Consider the following 20,424-nt stretch of genomic DNA (forward strand, 5'->3'; position numbering starts at 1 on the left):
TTCAAATTCTTGATTCTTTCTTCTAGCTCTACAGTTCATCATTTCCAAGAATAAAAATTGCAATGCCAAAGTGCCAACCCAATAACAAATACCAAATCTAACACAACTCACACAAGTATTTAATTATGGTTATTCGCACCCGACACAATTTCAAATGTTTAGATGCTATGCTATGCTATGCAGGAAAATAGACGCTTAGCGTTACTCGACTAATTCAACCCGTTAACCCAAATTGACACCCCCACAACTACAAGTTAAGTAACTGAGTAGCTCCGGTCTCCCCGTGCCCCTGGGCTAATCACTAGAGGAGTTATTTAAAACATACTGTACTCCATTACCATTTTTATGGCGTCTCGCTGCAAAAACCAGTCTGCCATGGCAGTCCTTCACAGCTCTTAGTAAACATATACACACACTCTCTCTTTTTCTTTCTCCTAATTACCATCATGAAACCTCCATTACAGCTACCTTCAAATCTTTCCCACCCCACTATTTCTCTCCTTCTTCCCCATCACTTCACTTTCACAACCTCAATTTCTCCTTCAAATTCCACTCTCTTCCTTAAACCTCGCACAATTCCCCCCCTTTATTCCTCCAATCGTCGCAATTTATCAACATTTTGTTCTTTGAATTCATCAACTCAATTGAAGATTCCCAATTCAATTACTCAGAAATCACAGGCGCAACAATTTGACTCGAAAAAACAATCCGAATTTGTTGAAATTAAGAACCCTAGTGTTCCGCCTTTCGTCTCGTCGTGGCGTTTGAAGTTCAGTTTGAGTGACCAAGCTTTCTTTCTCTTAACATTCATCGCTTGCACGGTAATTCAATTATTTATTTCTGCTTTGAATTTTACAGAATTTATACTGCTTGTTCTATGTTGTTCTTCGTTTATTCTGTTGATTTTCCAGCAATGGATTACCTAAATTCAGAATATTGTTAGTTTACATGGAATGTTATTGGATTTAGGCTTTGAATTTAGTGTTGGTTACCGAATTTTTCATTTTTGCATGCCAATTTCACGTATGGATCGGTGTTATTAATATTAGATTTATGCTTAGTATTGTCTTATTATCATTTTCCTTGAAACTGTATATAGTAATGTTGCATTGATATTTTTCTGAAAAAAATAAAATTGTTTTGATATCATAGAAAGAAAGATAATTGTGCATTGTATTTTAAGTGCCAAATAATGTGGAGATAGAAAAGTTAGTTAAGTGGACAGATACTTTGGAGACGAGGGGGTATTTGTTTGGGAGTTGATTCATGATTCCATGTAAGCTCCGGCGATTTTTAATTGGGGATATAATACATGTGTGCCTCAAATTTTTAACTAGTACTTAGGAAGAAATCAGTGGTTCATACAATGATGATCAAGGCATTGAGCTTGATGGATATAGACAAGGCACATGGAGTTTAGCTAATCAAAACGGAACAGGGGAGAGTTGCATATTCCCTCGGCCAAATGGTGTCCTGAATATACCCCTTAGAAAACGAGTAGAGTGTCAAAAATCATAATGAAGAGCAAATAGTTCAGGTGAGGGGGTCCTCAACATATATTTAGGGACATCTTAAATGGTAAGATTAGGTTTTTGTTTCTAAATTGGGGAATTACTCTTATCATAAATCAGTTTTGCTATAGTGTATGGTTCTGAGAATGAGAAACCTTAGTGAAGCTCAGAATTGTAGTTTCAATGTTGACTGAACCCCCTTTATAGTACTTTCCAATGAAACTAGAGGAAGGAAAATATAGTGTAAAAGTGCTTCTCCTTAGTTTCATAGTCCACTCACTTATCTGGCGGATATTCCACTCACTTATATCACTGAAATTGAAATACTATCTATATATTTTCATTACTTATATTGATTTCCTTTGGATGCAGACTTCTGTGGCATTTGTCAGCTTTGTTGCTGCAGCTGTTCCTACCTTGTATGTAAGTTCTCCAAACAATATTTGCTTTATTAAGTGTAGTCAAGTTAAATAAATTGTGCCTAATAATCCTGTTTGACACATGCTTCAACTACCATCAGCTTAGACCTGCATATAAATTCTTGTCAAGTTGTCATCATCCCCTCTTTCCCCTTTAGCTGCAATCAGCTAAGACCTACTCATTAGGAGATGCGTCTGACCTGGATCTGAGGGATTCTCCTTCGATGCTCAAATCAGTAACTATTTGAAAAACATGATTGGTCATTGATGTGTTTGTAAAGGAGAAAAATATGCAAACATGCACGGATGCACCACTTTGTTGTGTATTTGTTGCAATGAAATGAGTTGCCTCAAATATAAGGGATTGGCCTAACAATAAGTGTGATGGACGGTTAAATTCCCCGGCTCAATTAGGTAATTAGACAAAAGCTTATGCTACAGATAATCTACATTAATTCTCCACTTTCTTTTTTATTTTATTTTTATTTTTAATTTTATCCTTTAAGGTGTTGGACCTGGATCTTGTCATGTGGTTGCAGAAATAGAGCTGATGAAGTGAAACTGTCAAAGGCCTAGGACATGGACACCTTGCTAATTATTTACTTGGCTCCTTCAAACTTTGTAAAATCCTCAACTGTAGGACACTATATATAACCGAGGCGATATAGTTTCTGATGATTAGTGACAGGATAAAGTCGTATCACCTAGTCAAAAATAATTTCTAAATTCCTCTAACTATGCAGATAGGGAAGAAGGGTCGATCCACGGGAAAATAAGTCTTCCTATTCCTAATTAATTAGTATAGTCTAAATTATAGAGTAACTAAATTATAGATATGATGAAGTAAACTAAGGGAGATAAAAGTAGGGAGAAATCAATGAAAGGGTATAGGTTCACCAACAAATAATATTCCAGGGTAAAACATAATAATCAATTATCAATATATCAATTAATCAGATTATAAAGGGCTTTTGCTACGTATTACAATCACAGAATTAATTTACCGGTATTAAATCTCATCTCTCGAATTTCGACTTAACCATTTATAAATTAATCTGCCTATTGAAACTAAGCCTAAACATCAATTCTCATCTCTCGAATCTCGAATCAATATTGCTAAACTCATACAATTAAACCAGGCCTAATCTAATTGCATAGCATTAAATCAATCAATAGGAAATTAATCAAGCATTGACAATCAACAATAATAAATTACCCCTTGATATTATTTATGGATCCCCACAAACCCTAGAAAGAAAACTATTCACACATAATTAAATCTAAACTAATCAAAGCAAATAAACAAGACATGATGAATTAAAGAAATTAAATTACTGAAATTAATAAGGAAGAAATCGTTACCAAAGTTAACGGAAATAATGAGTTGAATTAAGGAACAAAGTTGTAGAGAGAGAAAAACAAGAGAGAAGTTTAAGCTTAAGAGAAGATTAAAACTAATGAAAGAGAGAGATAATTGTATCTAAAGCTATTAAAATGTATTTATACAAACTCCTAAAAATCCGAATTAGAAACTAAGTAAAATTGTAGAAAACGACTCTCCAAAACACGCACCCGGTCGGGCGCGCCTTTTTGTCTCCAAGTCTTCTCTCGCTCCCGGTCGGGCGCGAGCTCGGGCGAAGAGCAACCCTCTTCTTCATCCGCCCCGCCCGGTCGGGCGCGCCTTCGGGCGAGGCCCTATCGGACGGGCGAGGCTCATGGACTCTTGATTGGGCTTCTAACCTTAGCCCAATTCGGATTTCCTCTTTTGGGACTTGGTAACTCAGTCCAATGCCTCGGTATCTCATTGTCGAGCCCTTAATCACCGGTTTGATGACTCTGACCGGCCTTGGGCTACGAAAGGTGGTCGTGCTCCTCCAATGCTCGTAGCTGCTCTAAATAATTCCGGGAAAATGCTCTAAATGTGCAATTCCCTACAAAACTCAACCAAAACTACGAAAACACTATAAAACACAAATTAGTAATAAAAAGTGGCTCTAAAGAGCCAAATGCACTACTAATTATGACCAAGGGACGGGGGTAAATCTCTATATATAATGGACATATCAATTAGCTGGCAGGGGAACATAAGGAGGCAAAGCAGAGTGTCTAATACTGATTGATTAGACTGCTTACTTGAGTAATTGAAGTGTACTATATTGAAACTAAGATTATTTCTGTTTATTATACATCTGAAAATAATTATTTGATTACATTAAAATTTTCCAACTTTTACGTCTATCTGAATATATTTTATTAAAATTGGCTTGTTCAGAAAACACAATAAAGTGTGTGCTTAGCTTAATGTCCGTATTTAGATTGACATTGAATTATCAATTATGTAATCTCTATTGTTGCTGGCATAAGGAGCAGGGGAATTGTGTAAATTTTCTGACTACTGTATTTTGCTTATCATGTATTAGGCTATGGGAAGAGCTGCTCATTCTTTTGCAAAGCTAGCAGACACTGCTCGAGAGGAGCTGCCCAGTACAATGGCAGCTATTAGGCTTTCAGGCATTGAAATCAGTGACCTTACTGTGGAACTGAGTGACTTGAGGTAAATAAAGTAGAGTACTCCACTTCCATGATTGTGTATTCCTAACTTACTTTTCACTTCCCCAGATTGATGCCTCTTGATGTGCTTTCTGATTACAAAGGATGTGGCACTTCAAGCTCTAGCATTGATTAAGGAAATGCTTTCTCTGTTTTGGTTTTGTCTCTGTGTGTGTGTGTGTGTGTGTGTGTGTGTGTGAGTTTTCTTTTTTTTTTTTTTTTTGGGTGGGTGGATGGGGGATTTACTGTGTTAGTAAGATTGAACTAAATAGTTATTTTAAGGCTTTGATTGATTGATTGAATAATTGATTGAAAATCTATTCAAGAGTGATCTATCTGCAAGCTGATAATTGCTCTTTCAGTGAAAGGAAGATGATTTGGTTTGAAATCTATATATTTTTTTCATTTGATTCTTGTGCTTCTCTTATGGGGTAGAAAAGTTTTCATGTTCTGTATTCTGTAAGATTTTGGACAATTTTTTTTTTTTTTTTTTTTTTTTTTTTTTTTTTTTTTTTGTGGTACTGTTATCCTATTTCTAATTCTGCAGAGTAATTTATGCTGTTCTAAAGCTGTTGGGGGAGAGAGACAGATAATTTTTATTAGTGTACCTGGCATAAATATTTATTTTCTGCCAAAACTTTTCATCTTCAATAGATGCTTAACCTTTCATATTATCTTGTTTAATTGCATACAAGTTGTTAAAACTCACTTAAACTCTTGTAATTTTGTCATATTAATAAACATAACCTGTAAGTATTGACGTGTTTAAGCATCTTGGCTTATAACCTTTGCTATACACTTGTGGATTGTGGCCAAGATCTGGCTGAAATCCCAGATAAATTGACACTGTGGTTCATGTTTTCAGCCAAGAGATATCAGAGGGAGTCAATAAATCCGCACAAGCAGTTCAAGCAGCCAAACATGGAATGCGACAGATTGGCTCTATTGCTCGTGATCAGACTATGTGTATGTTATAAGTATACTTTGGTTGCTTACCTAAAACATTGATTGACTTCTTCATCCTAACTGAATTCCTTATAATGCTCTGCTCTGCTGCTATGCAGCAATGATTGAGGAGAGAGCGAACCTTCCTGCCATCTCATTGCAACCAGTTGTTTCTGGTGCTGCAAAGAAGACCTCTCGTGCTGTTGGCCATGCTACCAGGGCTTTAATGAATTTAATTTCTAGAGGAGAGTCCATTGCGGAAGAAAACGAATGATCCAGCTGACAGGTTTGAAATTTGAGGAGCCTTGTGAGTTAATAATTTATTTTCCTGTTTGTGCATGCTTTGTGCGGTGTGTGGTGCCTTCAACTACCATCTGGAATTCTGGAGGATATGATGAGATGATAATCAAACCAGTTTTTTAGCTAAAAAGTTGTATGAGGCTTAATGCAAAATGCAGCTACTTGTTTGATAATGGTCACTAGACCGTTGATCTGCTGTAATGACTAGGCTAGTTTGCAGAATCTAGTTTTAAAAATTGTATCTAAGAAACTTCCCTCAATAATGAAAATTGTAGCAGTCTCTCTCTCTCTCTCTCTCCCTCTCCTGGGTCCCTCTCCTGGAAACCAACCTAAGTTGGTTTATGGATTTTATGTAATCAAAAGCACAAAAGCGTGATCTTCTTTCACTGTAATGAGGGGGTTTTGAGCCTTATAATCTTCTTTTGTCCTAGATCAAGATTATGTATATGATACACCCTCGTGCATTCTGCCTTCGTTCATTTGAAAGGCAGGATTCAGCAAATTAGAAATTAAGTTGTCTTTTTAAAAACTTGTTTGTCTCTCCGAGAATCTTGAAAGAAAGGGAGGGAGGGGAGGGAAGAATGAAACAAAGGAATAGAAAGCTATCGTTCACTTGTAACATGGAAAGAGTTTCAAAGTTACACACAAAAAAAAGCAGTGATTTTTCCTTGTTCTTCTCCTTCCCACCCTGCCCTGAATATAGAGCACAGTAAATTGAATCACTATTATTGTTATTATTAATATTATATCACACAAACTACACCATTATCTACCATAGATTGTCTCAACTCTTCATATAGATAGGTACTAGGCGATTTCCCGAAACCCCAGATCTCAACGGAGAGTTAACAGTTCACCCTAGTTGAAAAGGATACTCTATACTATCTGCATTTCAATTGGTTGGTTGTCCTTGACGACATCATCCACTGGATCTAACTTTGAATCTCTGTTTGTATCCTCATGAATGCAATCCTGTTCTATCTTTTTGATGCAGTATTTGTAGACGATATAGAGGGTCATCTGAATCATTCCTAGAAAAAATCCCAATATATTTGGTCCCTGTTTATCATAATGATTAGCTTCTATGTATCACAAAAGAACATTTATGTTGGAAATTTGTACCAAATAATGAAGGAAAGATAAATTTGAAAAAGAAATGATTATAGGTACTTACTGCGATGAAATAGTCTTTGAGGAAAAATCCATAGAAGAACCACATAGTGGCGTTAAGGGTGAGGGCTAAGGAGAGAGAAATAGGCATGAACTCCACGCTTCTTGTTCTAATTACTTGCCTCTGATATACAAAATCAAGTGTTGGCGTCACAATATTCAGTTTGATGATTGTTTGATATGTTTTTTACATGCTTAGGAATCTGAAGTTATGGATTTTTTATACTACTTACCATGACACTCATTGGAGCAGCAAACACCGCGAGGTTGATAGCTGCATTTATCCAGCCTACAATAGTAATTCTTTTGGAACCTTTTGCTAGAAAAGTTGTGAGCAGCATGACTAAGCTACATACTCCCAGGTTAAATAGAACTATAAGCTTCAGTGTGAAATTCTGCAGAATGTCAGAAAGTGGACTATTAAAGGAGCTCTATTCAACACATGCTACTGTTATCAAACTCTTGTAAGGCTGTAAGTAACTTAGTGCTAAAATTATGGTTTTAAAGCAGAAAAGTTTGCTTGATGGAAACTTTGTTTAGATTCACACTGGGTTACTTGGATAGGTATTGACAAACGCAGAAGAGTAGGAACCAAATTTCCCCAAAAACAAAACTGATTTAGCTCCTTGCATTGGCCTGGGCAACGCCGGTTTTACAAACCGGGAAGCTGATGAGGTAAAATGGGGGTGGAGGGAGGAATTAAGGAAAGGGCAGTACAGTAATTACTTTTCTGCACAATGTTTTTCCTGCATATTGATTTTCATACCTGTGCCTATTTTTTTTTCCTCTCTCTGTACAAAGTGTGATCTGTCTGAGTTTTATTATATGTACAAACTAATCAATATGGCATAGTATATTGGGGCTCAGGGGTCACATGAAAACAAGTTTTACTCTCCTGGGTCTTTTGTGGGTGATCAAGGAACAGTGAAATTTTTCTAATTTTAAGTAAAAGTTGACTGACTTCTAATAAGGGTGGAAAATGAGTGAAGCAGAAGATATACCTTTGTCTGTTTTGGTGCATATACTAGAAATATCACCAGGTAAATAACCTCTATGAAGCATCCAAAACTATTAATAGTGATGAGCAGAAATCCACCCGGCTTGAGGGAGCCATAATATAATAGCATCATTGCACTGAACAGCGCCACAGCATAGGGTAGTGACTTGTATCCTTCAGATGATTTCCTTTTGTAAATCCTGTAGAACGTTGGCCTGTAAAAGAGAGATAAAGCAAGGGTTAGACTTTAGAGAGCCTACTGAAGAAATTGCTGGAATTGAGTTATTCGTAAATTCAGAATGACTAACAGTGGTGAAAGGAACACTCCAACTGAGACAATATTTCCTGAGGTGAAACAAAGAAAATCATGATTAGTATCAGTTTACACACAATAGCATGGCTGTAAACAAAACCCTGAAGGGGAAAGCAATTCAGAAATCTTTTTCCTTTTCCCCCTCTGCCATTTAACAACAGCTGTGAGAAAAATTTGAAGCTTTATGTATATATACCTAAGATGCCAAATATGACTGCAAGTGTGTGAACTGTCATAGTCGGCATTTTAAGGGTTTGATGGTTTGAAGCTCTTTGAGGCCTATAATATCTTTTGCTCCCAAAGACTTAAGAAACTATCTCACAGCGTTGGCTTATATATACATTGGACAATGTTAGGCCACAATGATGACTCTGCACTGAATAATTCATTTGAAACATGTTACGAAATTTGGTAAGAAGGTAGGCAAAATCAGGAAAATAACCAGTCTATTGTTAAAAAAAAAAAAAAAGATTATAATTTCTATCTAGTTAGTTAGCAGGATGTAATTAGTAGACAAGCACTCTAAGTGGCGAGATGGAAGATGTAATGTACTAATGTCAGCAATCTGTGAACAAATGTGTAACAAATTTTCAAAATTAGTGCATGTCTAAAACTCAATTATCTGTTACTGTTTTGCTACTAAGTTGAAAATGTTCTTATTAATTGGTTACGAAAATTGACAACTATGCATAATTGATGCTGCGTGTAGAAGATACTACTCGTTAATGTTTGTACTTAGTTCATTCGTTATTAAGTTGGAAGTTGTATCAGTTTTGCCTCGGTCGTTGGTATCTCCTTAAAGACATAGCAGTAATCTTTGCTATTCTTTACTGTTAGGGAATAAAAATTTGTTTTGATTATTTGATTAATAAATATTTTATATCTTAAGTATACCTTTGATTCTGTTCTTAATTTCTTATCATATGCATGTATGCATTTCCTCTTCTTCACCTTTAGCCAAATTATTTAACTTGCATAAATTTTTTGTATCATTCAATTTTTCTGCTGCGCTTATGCTGTCTTGAACTTCACAGAATCTCTGACCGCTGAGTCAATTCCCAAATATAAAGATAGTATTGGCATCTCAGTACATTTTAATGAGTCTGCTCTAACCTGCTCTGTGACGAAGGGCCAGAAGAGGGAATTGAGATGCAAATGAAAACCATGGGATGGTGATGCAGGTAATTTAAGGAATGACCAATTATATCTGCAACGAAATTCTATGTACTTCTTTTTATATGTATATTTACTTGAGAAGTATGCGTTGTTCAAGCAATCTAAGGTTTTTCTTATTATTTATTTGTGTACCATATATCTTTTGTGTTGCACATACAATGATCTACATTATGATTTCTGTTTGAAGTCTAGTTTTGATCAGTTAAAGCTTTTCACCTTTGGCTTGCAATGCAATTGAATTTTGGGGTACAGTAATTCGTAAATTATTAAATGATGATGCTGAGGCAAAGTGGAGGTGTTTAGATGTCTTGTTTGATTATCTGAAAGTGACTGACATACTAGGGACGTTATAGGATGCAGAGTTTTTATATTTTGAAGGAGAGGAAAAGAAATTGAGTTTTAAAGATGTTTTGTGAAATAAAATTTCCTGCAACTACTTCAAAAGAGTTGTACTAAGAGGCATTTATTCTGACTATTAAATGCTACGTCGGATGTGGCTGCGTGGCAGTCGATTATATTCTGATTAGGGTGAGATAATGCAAATTTTCTTAATTTTGCCCTCTCATCTGTTGAAAAAGAATTTTTCTAAACTTTGTATTCTAGTACTACAAGAGGTAATATTTTCATGGTATCCTGAGCATTGTTAGAGTTTCCTTATAAAGTGAGGCAGTTATTTTACATTGCAAGTCTCTTACGCACTTAGCTGAAGGAGTCTAATGTCCAAAACTTGTGAGGTTGTTAGACATATCATCATGTATAGTCAGCTTACCATTCACATGTTCGTGTATAGTTTTCATGCCATAAACAGAGACAGAACTTCACAAGCTATCTACCAGTAGTAGTACAAAACCGAAAATTTGGCCTATTCTGTTAAAAATATCTACATAGTATTAATTTATCATCTTCTTTTAAATGACTAACAGAAGATTTACAACTTGTTTAAGACTTGATATATATAGTTAGATTCAATGATTGAACTTTTGTTAATCTAGGTGAAAGTTTTTCACCAGACAGCGTTTGTCTATTGTAATTTCTGTCACAATTGAAGCCTTGAAGGCTTAGTTTCAGCATAGTTTGATAGAGTAATTTTCGTTTTTTCTTATCATAATGAATTAGGTCAAATGATTAAACTGCTTAATGAATGTTGTGAAGCCATTGAACTCCTAAAGTCCTATGCCTTCATATTCTAAGGTTTGATGAAAATTTGGATATTTTCTTCTCTAAAACCTTAGCTTTTCGGAATTTATTATCAACTATTTTGTAGAAGCTGAGCTCATTCCATCCATGAGTGTGTGTGCGCGCGCGCTTGCGTGCGTGCGTGTGTGTTTATTCGTCTGCTTTTGGAGTTTCTTATTTAATTTTTGCATATGTTGCGAGTTTCATTTGCTTAATACTTTTGTTTTCAGGGTTATAGTTTTGTGGAATATGTTTTGAGTAGAGTTGGTCTAATTCTTTTTAGAATGTTTTTATTAAAACATAATCATTCAAACATGTATTGTGAAGGGTTTTTGCCTTGAGCAAAGACCCAGTGTCATCAAAAAAATTCATAGGTACCGAACTTTGGCTTATCATTTAGGTGATAGTGGTACATCTTGCCTCATATTTTTAACTCAGATTTTATTGATCGTACTTAGGCCATTTTCCCCAAAATTCTTAGCAAGAACGTGTTTTTGTGTTAGTGTTTCTGTGCAATGGACAATTATTAGCCTTTACGGATCTGTTACCCTGAACAAAATTTAGTACTAGATTTTGCTAGTGTAAAGTATCTTTCTAATTAGTTTTGTCTGTGTTGTCTTTCTTTTGGCTGAACAATCCTAGTACAAGTTTTTTGAACTGAGTTTTAGAACATAGATATACAGACCAAAAATAAGCTGACTGAAGTAAGAAAAAAAGTGCAGAATTTAGCAGCTTAAAGGCCAAGCATATGTCTGTACTGTATATTTTCATAGAAGATGATGAGGATAAATTGTACTCTAACGGGGCGTTTGGTTGGAGGGATAAGATTTATAGGAATAAGAGGGATAAGGAGGGAGGATAAAGATAGGGATAAGGTGGGACAAGGATAAGTAATTCTTATCCCATGTTTGGTAAGTATGGGAAATAAATTAGGGATAAGTAGTAAAATTATAAAAATACCCTTACTAACTTCTACTCTTTTCCTTATCCTATCAATTTCATTAAGGGTAATTTGGTATATTTAGCCTATTTCTTATCCCTTTCCCTTATACCACCCCCCTTAGTTATAGAAATGGAGGGATAAGGGGGTGTTTTAATCCCTATCCTCAACCCCCTTTTAATCCCCATCCCTCTAAACCAACACTACTTTTCTTCTTTGCTCATCCTTTATTCTTATCCCTCCCTTTTTATCCCCCTAAACAAACACTCCCTAAAGGATTGAAATGGGGTATTGGATCTTGTGGACCTGATTTTATTCGGGTTATATTTAGGTGATGAGTCATTCGGTTTGGTTTCAGGTTGATTAGGGTCTATTTGTTATTTTTAATCATATCCAGTTTGGTGCAGTTAAAATCAGGTATTCTCATGTAATTGAAGTATAGTTGAGTGGCTCAGTTTTATTAGTACTTGAAGTGGGAGATGAGTAAGGGAGTGGAGTTTATCTTAATCAAGTAGAGAGTACATACTAACATGAAAAGTGATTCATGGGAGTTTCTCATCTGATATAGTAGTAAGGACTCAATCTATCTAGCAAGGACCACATACAATATGAGCCATTCATACCAGACTGTTGAGTTTTGACAGCCATAGTTTCCTCGTGTATATGCATTCTAAGGGTAATTTCACATGGATGACTCATGATATTACTTTCTTCTTCCATTCAGTAATCGTTCTAAGATTTTTCTTTCCATATCATAAAGTATGTACTTCGTTCGTACCATAGATATTTGTTTTATTGATAGAGATTTTGACAGTTGTATATGAAGTACGGAATTGAAATTTGTCTACATCATTAACCATCAACAGGTTTAAAAACAAGTTAATTTCTCTTGCCATATCTTTCAAATCAGGGTTTGGTTTTTTTTTTTTTTTTTTTTTTGATATATTTTTTGAAAAGATTACTTAGGACTTGACCTTTTCTTTTCACCTTATAGTGATAGCATTTAGTAAAAATAAAGTTTAAATAAACTCCAATAAGCTCACAAAAGGTCAATCGATGACTACAATAAAGCCGTTTAACTAATATTTTGTACTACACTAAAGTCAATTCAGGCAAGTTCTTTGAAAAGATTATGTTCGGATAAGAGAGAGTTATTTGTTAATTATGTCATTTTGAAGCCTTATAATGGGATAAGACGTGTTAAAAATGGCAATCAAGGTAACATGAGAATTTCAAAAGCCAATATTCATGTAAAGTGTGTAAATTATGGAATGTCGTGGTGTCATGGACCTCATGGTTATGGTGTGTAGTTTTGTTTGCTTACATTAGGTAATGAATTCATTTCATGAAGGCCACGTTTAACTTTCTTATTTGGTTTTTACCATCTTTATGAAAAGCACTAAGCTTAGTAATGGAAGCTTTCTTTCTTACCAAATTCAATATAAGTAGATTTTTCTAATATAATTGTCAAATTAATGGATTGAATGATTTTGGTTCCATTTGTTTTGTGACGTCATTGGTTCAATATAATTCAAAGTATTTTTATATGAGTCATTTTTTAACACTCTATGTTACCATTTACTTTGTAGATATAATGCAAACTCAATATCCCACCATAAATAATTACAATTTCAATAAGTTCCATTAATTAATTGATGCAAGTTAATTATACGTTATGATGTCAAATATGGAATATTTTAAAATTTATGTCAATAAGATGAAATTATATGAGATGTTCGTAATCATGAAACTTAATTGCAATATATAGAACTATTTTTGGGCAATTGTTTTTTTTTTTCGATGATGATTATTATAGCTCCAAGTGTTCCTTAATTTATTGCTAGCTATCATTTCAAATTAATATATTATATTTTCTTCTTTGTAGAAATCAAATACTAATGTAACCATGTTAGAAATGACTCAATGAGTATATGTCCAAGTCTCTTTACTAAAAAGGTAAAACATCACCCATTTAATGTTCAGGTGAACAACTTCATTACATTCTCTATAACAAAACGAGAAGGAAAAAAAACCAAATGAAAGTTGACAAATGTACACAAAAATCTACACTCTATAGTGACTTATTAAGCATTATTTATCGCTCCAATAAGTCTTTTTCACATTTTCATGGACGTGTAGTGTCTGTTTTAGATTTACATTACTCATATTGCATAAGAAAAAAAAAAAAAGTGTTCTAACTTAAGCATGTGTGATGTTTCCTAGCTCATACAACGTAGTTGTCAACTCTTCATGTATCCACTCATTATCGTACAATTGTTGCTTGGAATTTGGAAAACTGTTAGATTGTTTTCGTTCTAAAATCTGCAAAAATTTATTTGGGCTTTTGGTAATGAATATTTAGGTTCTGAGCTGGGCTTGATGTACATTGAGGTTTGTCTAAATAATGGGCTTTTCAAACTCTAAAAGCTAGTGCTTTCAAAGGCCCATAAAAGAAGATATTATTTTTTGATAGGAATATTCACTTTCCTTATACCTAGGTGGCATATCTTAGAGTTTTTTATTTATTTTTTATTTATTTATTTATTATTATTATTATTATTATTATTATTATTATTATATTTATATATGAAGTTCTCATTGGCATATCTTAGAGTTGAAATGAGATATTGTATCAATAGGTCAAGGGTAAAATTTTTGATAAGAAGAAGAACAACAAGCACAACAAAAGAGGTACTCTAAAATACTTCCCTTTTGAAAAAACTAGTCTTGAACCCGTGCGATGTACGGCTGTTTATTGTATTTTTATTTTTATTTTCAAAAAAAATTAACATTAATAAAATAATATGGGATTTCAACGAACATTATACATTATGAGTTCATATATATATTGTCTTGATATTGTTAACCGAGATATTATTTCAACATTATGGAGCAGATATTTTTTCAAACTGCGAATAGTACTCTTGAGTCTTGATATTGTCTTCCATAAATCTCACACAGATTAAAATTGGGCTAAAAAGATTTATATAAAAAAAAAATTACAACAAATCTTAATTAAAATTAACACTACTAAATTTCTCATAAAATTTTAGGAGTAGAGGAATAAACGATGAATAATCCTTCAAATCCAAAATTAAAATATTGTCAACAAACTTTAAGAATATAGCAACTTTAAGAAGAAAAATTAAAAAGAAGGAAACCTGTGAAGTAGTTCAAATGACAAATACTAAGCGGTCGTCAGTCCATCACAACCAACTTGCAACTATTGGTTGAACTAACCATTAGGATTTGAATACAACATTGAAAGAGAAACATAATGAACTTACTTAAAACTGATGGGAAGAAACTTAATTGAAGACAAATTTGACTAAATTTCAATTCAACTTTAATTTTCATGAGAAAAAATATAATTTAAAATTTAAATTGAGAAAAAATCACTAATTCTAAAGAGGGGGAATTTGAGGAGAAAGAGGGATATGAGTTGTAAAATAAAAATACATTTAGATGAGAGGAAGAAGATTAAAAGAAGATAGGGGAAATTACCCTCATGAAATATGATACTATGATAAAGAGAACTATTTTTTTTAAAAGGTAAATTGGAAAAAAAAAAATCAAAGGTAAAAAACGAGAAAAAAAAAAAGGAATGTAAATATGGCCTCGTAGCACTCTAATTTAATTTGTTTGCAAAAGTTCATGTTATTAAATTGAAGTATTGATATTGATTAAAATCTAATAATAATCCTACACATGAATTTTGAATAGACGTGATTAATAAATTTGAAAATTCGGATGTAAGAGATATTTTATTGAACTTCTGTTGTATTAATTTTATTTATTTATCTTATGAAAAAAAATTATATTCTTGAATAGGTATGAATTAGGGGTTGGGGGTAGAAGAGATGTATGATTGAATTTCTATTGTATTTTTTTTTTTTTTTGATGAAAATATTATTTTGATTAGGGGATTTGGATTGAAGAGTTATTTTTTTTTTTTTTTTTGGTAATTAAAAAAAAAATATTTTAAAACAGGAAAAATAGGAAGAGAACAAGTGTCCTTCCAACTTCTTGTTTTAAAATAATAGTATTGATTATAATTAAAATTAATATTTCACTAATATTATTAAATGTATTTTTTGATTTGGTTATGTATGTGATTTTTTTAATTAGAACTGTAATAGAGTTTATATTTAATTCATTCTAAAAATGTTGAGGAAGATTTAACCACCCCATGACTCCATGAGGATTACAAAATAGAAAATTCATAACAAAACATATTAGACCGTTAGCAACAATAAGTTACAAATGTAGCTTTTGTTAACTCTCCTTTCAAGCTACAATCAGTCAACCATTCTAAATACCTCAATAGTAAACTATTATTTAGTTTTGATGGGAAAATGCTGACAAAGTAAAAGAAAATATAAATAAAGATTCTATCAAGTAGGAAAATAAGGACTCAAAATTTTTTGATGGGAAAATGCTGACAAAGTAAAAGAAAATATAAATAAAGATTCTATCAAGTAGGAAAATAAGGACTCAAAATTGGGCCTTTTTAGAGTTTATACAACACAAACAATACTCTACCTTTCATCTCTTGTACGCATCATTTAATTTACTCCCATTTTTTTTTTTTTCTCGTTGAACATGAAATCATGTAACTTTGTATAGTTGCGTAGTTTTACAAATTAACAACTCATTTAGCTCTATACGGTCGATCAACAAAGCTTCGTCAATTAAAAATTTACAAGCCCCTACCCTACAAATATTTGGTGCCCTTGAATACTCCCCCCCATTTCAGAATATTAGGGACGTTGGGATTGACACATAGTTTAAGAAACTTTGAGTGAGATTTAATACATTTGTTTAATATAAAAAGATTCCTTTTGGTTTTTTATGTATCTAAAATTGTTTCTCAAAAATTAGTGGGTTATGAAAGAGTTGAGGTAAATAGTTTTTAATAGTGGTCCGATGCTATATTTAGTAATATATCAGTTATTCTGAAATAAACGAAAATGAAAACTGTGTCAGTTATTTTAAAACGGAGAGAGTACAACTATACAAGCATACAACCAAGGCAAAATCCATACATTATTTTCATGTGCTAGTCTATCTAATCTAAAAGACCTAAATGAAAACATAACAGTATTTAAGGATAAATTAAATTACTGGCGTTATATGCCACCAGCCCTCCCTTTGTCTTGTTGGTTAGGATCTTTCTAAGCCTAACAAGGTCAGGGGTTCAAGGGTTGGTAGAAGGAGAAAGAGAGAGAAAGTGATAAAAAATGTCAGAGGTATTCCAAAATACCTCTTTTTTGTTGTTTTTTTTCAAGAAGAAAAAAAAGGCTTATCCAAATTCTGAGCTTCCACTCATTCATTCATTCACCCTTAATCACTGATTCATTAACAACCCACGTTGCCCGCCCTTTTTCTATCTCCTCATACTTCACCTTCTACTCCAGGTTCTCTCTCTTTCTCTACTTTCTCCTTTTAATTTCATTCTTGGTTCATTTATCTTTGTATATTCAATTTATAATCTTGATGTTATTTATATGCGTGTATGATAACTTTTCGTGATATTAGTGTTGGATTTAATTTTTTGTTCATTTGTTATGTATCCCATGAAAAACCCATGAAATTGCTTTGTTATTTTTCATTTTTTTGAATTTGATTAGTAAAAGGAAAAAAAAAAAATTATTCTTTGATTGATTTGGGACTTTGGGATGTGGGTATTTTTACAATTCATCTAATTGTTCTGTATTTGGTAGGTAGGTGACAGTTAAGTAGCTAAGAGAAGGTAATTACTGAAGAGCGCTTAAAAAGGGTGTCTGGCATTGCTAGCTTTGGCTGTTTTTGAGATATGGAATATTGTATATAAGTTGGATTGGTGATAGTTTTGCAAAGAAAAGTTAACATGGCATTAGTTGCACGATCGATATGTTTATCCTACGACGATTTTGCTGGTATGTGCAACAATGTTTCACACTCGAATTTTAAGAAATGGGTTCAATTGAGGAAACCATTTCTTGTACAAGATGATGTTAGAATGAAGATAAGGTTTAATGAGAGGAAGGTTTCATATAGTAAGTTTATTGGAGCTTCTGAAAAATTCCATCATCGAAATCCAGCAAAATCAGGTCTTATTTCATGTGGGTGGGAAGTGAAATCCTCGAAGGTTATGTCCAATGCCGTCATACCTAAGGTACTAAACGCGGTATGTATAGGATAGCTTTAGTTGCAGTAGATGAGGGAAGTTGATTCTAACAGTTTCTTATTGAATCTTTATCAGAAATGGGATCTCTTGAAGTTGAAGGTTGTAGAAGTGACGGCTGTAGTTGCGTGCACATTTTTGGTCATGTCTCCGGCACAAGCTGTTGATGCTCTTAAAACTTGTACCTGTTTGCTGAAGGAATGCAGGTGAACAATATTGAACCATGTTTCTGGTTATCCTGAAATCAGAGGAACTATCTTTTGAACTAAACCAATTTAGAGGGAACTGAATATGGCATGTGAAGTAATTTTTTTTGTAATTCATAAAGTTTGCTTTAGGTAGACTTAACTTATACAATAACATGAAGCTCTAGTACAAGAAGATTGATGTGTCTAGACAATTTTTCATGTGAAAACATAGGGATCACGAAAAAAGAACATTGTTTTTCTCAGGCTAGATAGAGGGTATTGGTTTTCTAGTTACTGTGGGTTATAGTTGTTGATAGTTTGTTTAAAAGATTTGCACCATTGTCTGATTTGTTCAATATTCTGAGTAGAGTTGAACTCGCCAAGTGCATTGCGAATCCATCTTGTGCTGCCAATGTTGCTTGCCTGCAGACCTGCAATAATAGGCCTGATGAAACTGAATGCCAAGTAAGTTCTTAAAAATATATTTTGGTTGAACTCAGACCCTTTCATACTTCAATAGAAAGAGATCAACTCACATAAGCATATATCTGTATATCAGATCAAATGTGGGGACTTGTTCGAGAACAAAGTCGTTGATGAATTCAACGAATGTGCTGTCTCTCGAAAGAAATGTGTGCCTCGGAAGTCTGATGTTGGAGAATTTCCAGTTCCTGATCCTAGCGCGCTTGTTAAGAGCTTCAACATGGCAGATTTCGATGGGAAGTGGTTTATAAGTAGTGGTTTGAACCCAACATTCGACGCTTTTGATTGCCAGTTACATGAGTTCCATGTGGAAGATGGGAAGCTGGTTGGAAACTTATCTTGGCGAATAAAAACACCAGATGGTGGATTTTTCACCCGTTCTGCTGTGCAGAAATTTGTGCAAGACCCCTCCCAACCGGGGATACTGTATAATCATGACAATGAATATCTTCACTATCAAGATGATTGGTAAACTTCTACTACTTCTCCTTGAGTATATATATGCTTTTTAAAAGTAGATTCCATCCATCTTTAGCTTGAAGCATTTTGATTTTTGTAACTCTGAGACAGGCTTTCTTTTTTGGGTGTTAATTTTCTTGTCTGCTCAACCATGACACTTATATCCAAGGTTTTGAAGTTTGTTGCTTAAGTCACAGACTCACAATCCTAGAAGCATACATTAGGGACATTAGAGAGGGATATCATAAGAAGTTGACACTAAAATGTTATGCTCCGCACTATTTTAACTTTGAGAATGATAAAGATAGAATTTCTTTGTTGTGGGTAAGATTCTAACTATTGACATTATTTTGAGTCAGTTGGAGTTATGAGCATCATTTATCAGTGAAAGTTTCTGTATTAGACTATTAGTCTGATAAAGTAATGTTTTAACTGGGAGCTTTATTGTCATGTAGGTACATCCTATCTTCCAAAACTGAAAATCAGCCAGATGACTACATACTCGTATATTACCGAGGCAGAAATGATGCATGGGATGGCTATGGTGGCGCTTTTCTTTACACAAGAAGTGCAACTGTGCCTGAAACTATTGTGCCAGAACTTGAGAGAGCAGCTCGAAGTGTAGGACGTGACTTCAATACATTCATCCGGACAGACAATACCTGTGGGCCTGAGCCTCCACTTGTTGAGAGGCTGGAGAAGAAGGTGGAGGAAGGAGAGAAAGAAATCATTAAGGAAGTAGAGCAGTTTGAAGGAGAGGTGGAAAAGGTTGGGAGGACTGAGATGACATTGTTTCAGAGGCTAACAGAAGGTTTTAAAGAACTTCAAAGAGATGAGGAATACTTTCTCAAAGAATTAAGCAAGGAGGAAAAGGAATTACTGGATCAATTACAGATGGAAGCGGGTGAGGTGGAAAAACTCTTTGGACAGTCATTGCCCATAAGGAAGCTTCGGTAAAATTTGAGGCAAAGGTAACAAGCTTGTCAAATTGTTTGTCATTGTTCGAAATGAACCTATACTTGAGAAGATTTTAAATACTTTTACTGGATTTTTTCTTGTTCACATACGATTTGTTAGATAATGAAGGTTCATATTCTTTTGTGTATAACTTGGATCTTCAGACTTCAGAGTATCAGATAGATCTTGCTTGTTAAACTTTTAAAGAATTCCCGGTGTAAGATTTACTGGGAGAAAACATTAAAGAAGCAATTCTAAGCTTTCCTATACCCCCATTTTATTTGTATTTATCCACACAAACAGATCTTACAGAATTAGATCTTCAAAATCATACATCTGTGTTTTGGGGCAGAATCTAATGTATATATTTGTACTCCGTATTAGCAGTCAGGCAATAAAAATTCTGTACTTTCTTTGAACATGAAAGGTAGAAGATGAAAAAAAATAGAGATTGATTGTTTCAACTGAAAACTCGCTTAGTAAACAACTTCAGAATTCAGAGTGCTACAAGGCCTACAACTGATGTGCACAGCACTACCATGCATTTTATGAAAAGTAAAGTAAACAAAATCGTCATTGTGCTGTATGTGCTCACCCTTCTGCCTACATGCCTAGCACTTCTAACAATTTCAGTGCAAAAAAGGCCAATTCCATATGCTTACAAAATATCAAGT

At 33.9% G+C, this 20,424-nt stretch overlaps 3 protein-coding genes across 4 annotated transcripts; 2 read left to right on the forward strand and 1 right to left on the reverse strand.

Annotated features, from left to right (window-relative positions):
* Nucleotides 1-293: 293 nt before the first annotated feature.
* On the forward strand, nt 294-9,572 carry LOC145574448 (uncharacterized). Its single transcript, XM_081632234.1, has 6 exons — nt 294-821; nt 1,884-1,934; nt 4,351-4,484; nt 5,346-5,446; nt 5,545-5,711; nt 9,240-9,572. The coding sequence occupies exons 1-5, from the start codon at nt 447-449 to the stop codon at nt 5,697-5,699; spliced, it is 816 nt and encodes a 271-aa protein (XP_081488360.1). The 5' UTR covers nt 294-446; the 3' UTR covers nt 5,700-5,711; nt 9,240-9,572.
* Nucleotides 6,602-8,450, reverse strand: LOC145574450 (bidirectional sugar transporter NEC1-like). The gene is made up of 6 exons (XM_081632236.1): nt 8,402-8,450; nt 8,201-8,237; nt 7,897-8,107; nt 7,129-7,290; nt 6,900-7,019; nt 6,602-6,784 (listed from the first exon to the last, which is right to left on the reverse strand). The coding sequence occupies exons 1-6, from the start codon at nt 8,448-8,450 to the stop codon at nt 6,602-6,604; spliced, it is 762 nt and encodes a 253-aa protein (XP_081488362.1).
* A 7,191-nt stretch (nt 9,573-16,763) lies between the features above and the next one.
* On the forward strand, nt 16,764-20,014 carry LOC145574443 (violaxanthin de-epoxidase, chloroplastic). Of its 2 annotated transcripts, none has more exons than XM_081632229.1 (6): nt 16,764-16,914; nt 17,221-17,654; nt 17,742-17,869; nt 18,220-18,316; nt 18,411-18,802; nt 19,249-20,014. In XM_081632229.1, exons 2-6 carry the CDS (start codon nt 17,367-17,369, stop codon nt 19,748-19,750), a joined length of 1,407 nt encoding a protein of 468 aa, XP_081488355.1. In that variant the 5' UTR covers nt 16,764-16,914; nt 17,221-17,366; the 3' UTR covers nt 19,751-20,014. The 2 variants fall into 2 exon arrangements, with proteins under 2 accessions (XP_081488355.1, XP_081488356.1); XM_081632230.1 differs by having other exon boundaries at nt 16,787-16,914; nt 17,225-17,654.
* Nucleotides 20,015-20,424: the final 410 nt, after the last annotated feature.

The sequence above is a fragment of the Chenopodium album genome, chromosome 13 (assembly GCF_948465745.1).
Source record: "Chenopodium album chromosome 13, dcCheAlbu1.1, whole genome shotgun sequence".
Lineage (NCBI taxonomy): Eukaryota > Viridiplantae > Streptophyta > Magnoliopsida > Caryophyllales > Amaranthaceae > Chenopodium > Chenopodium album.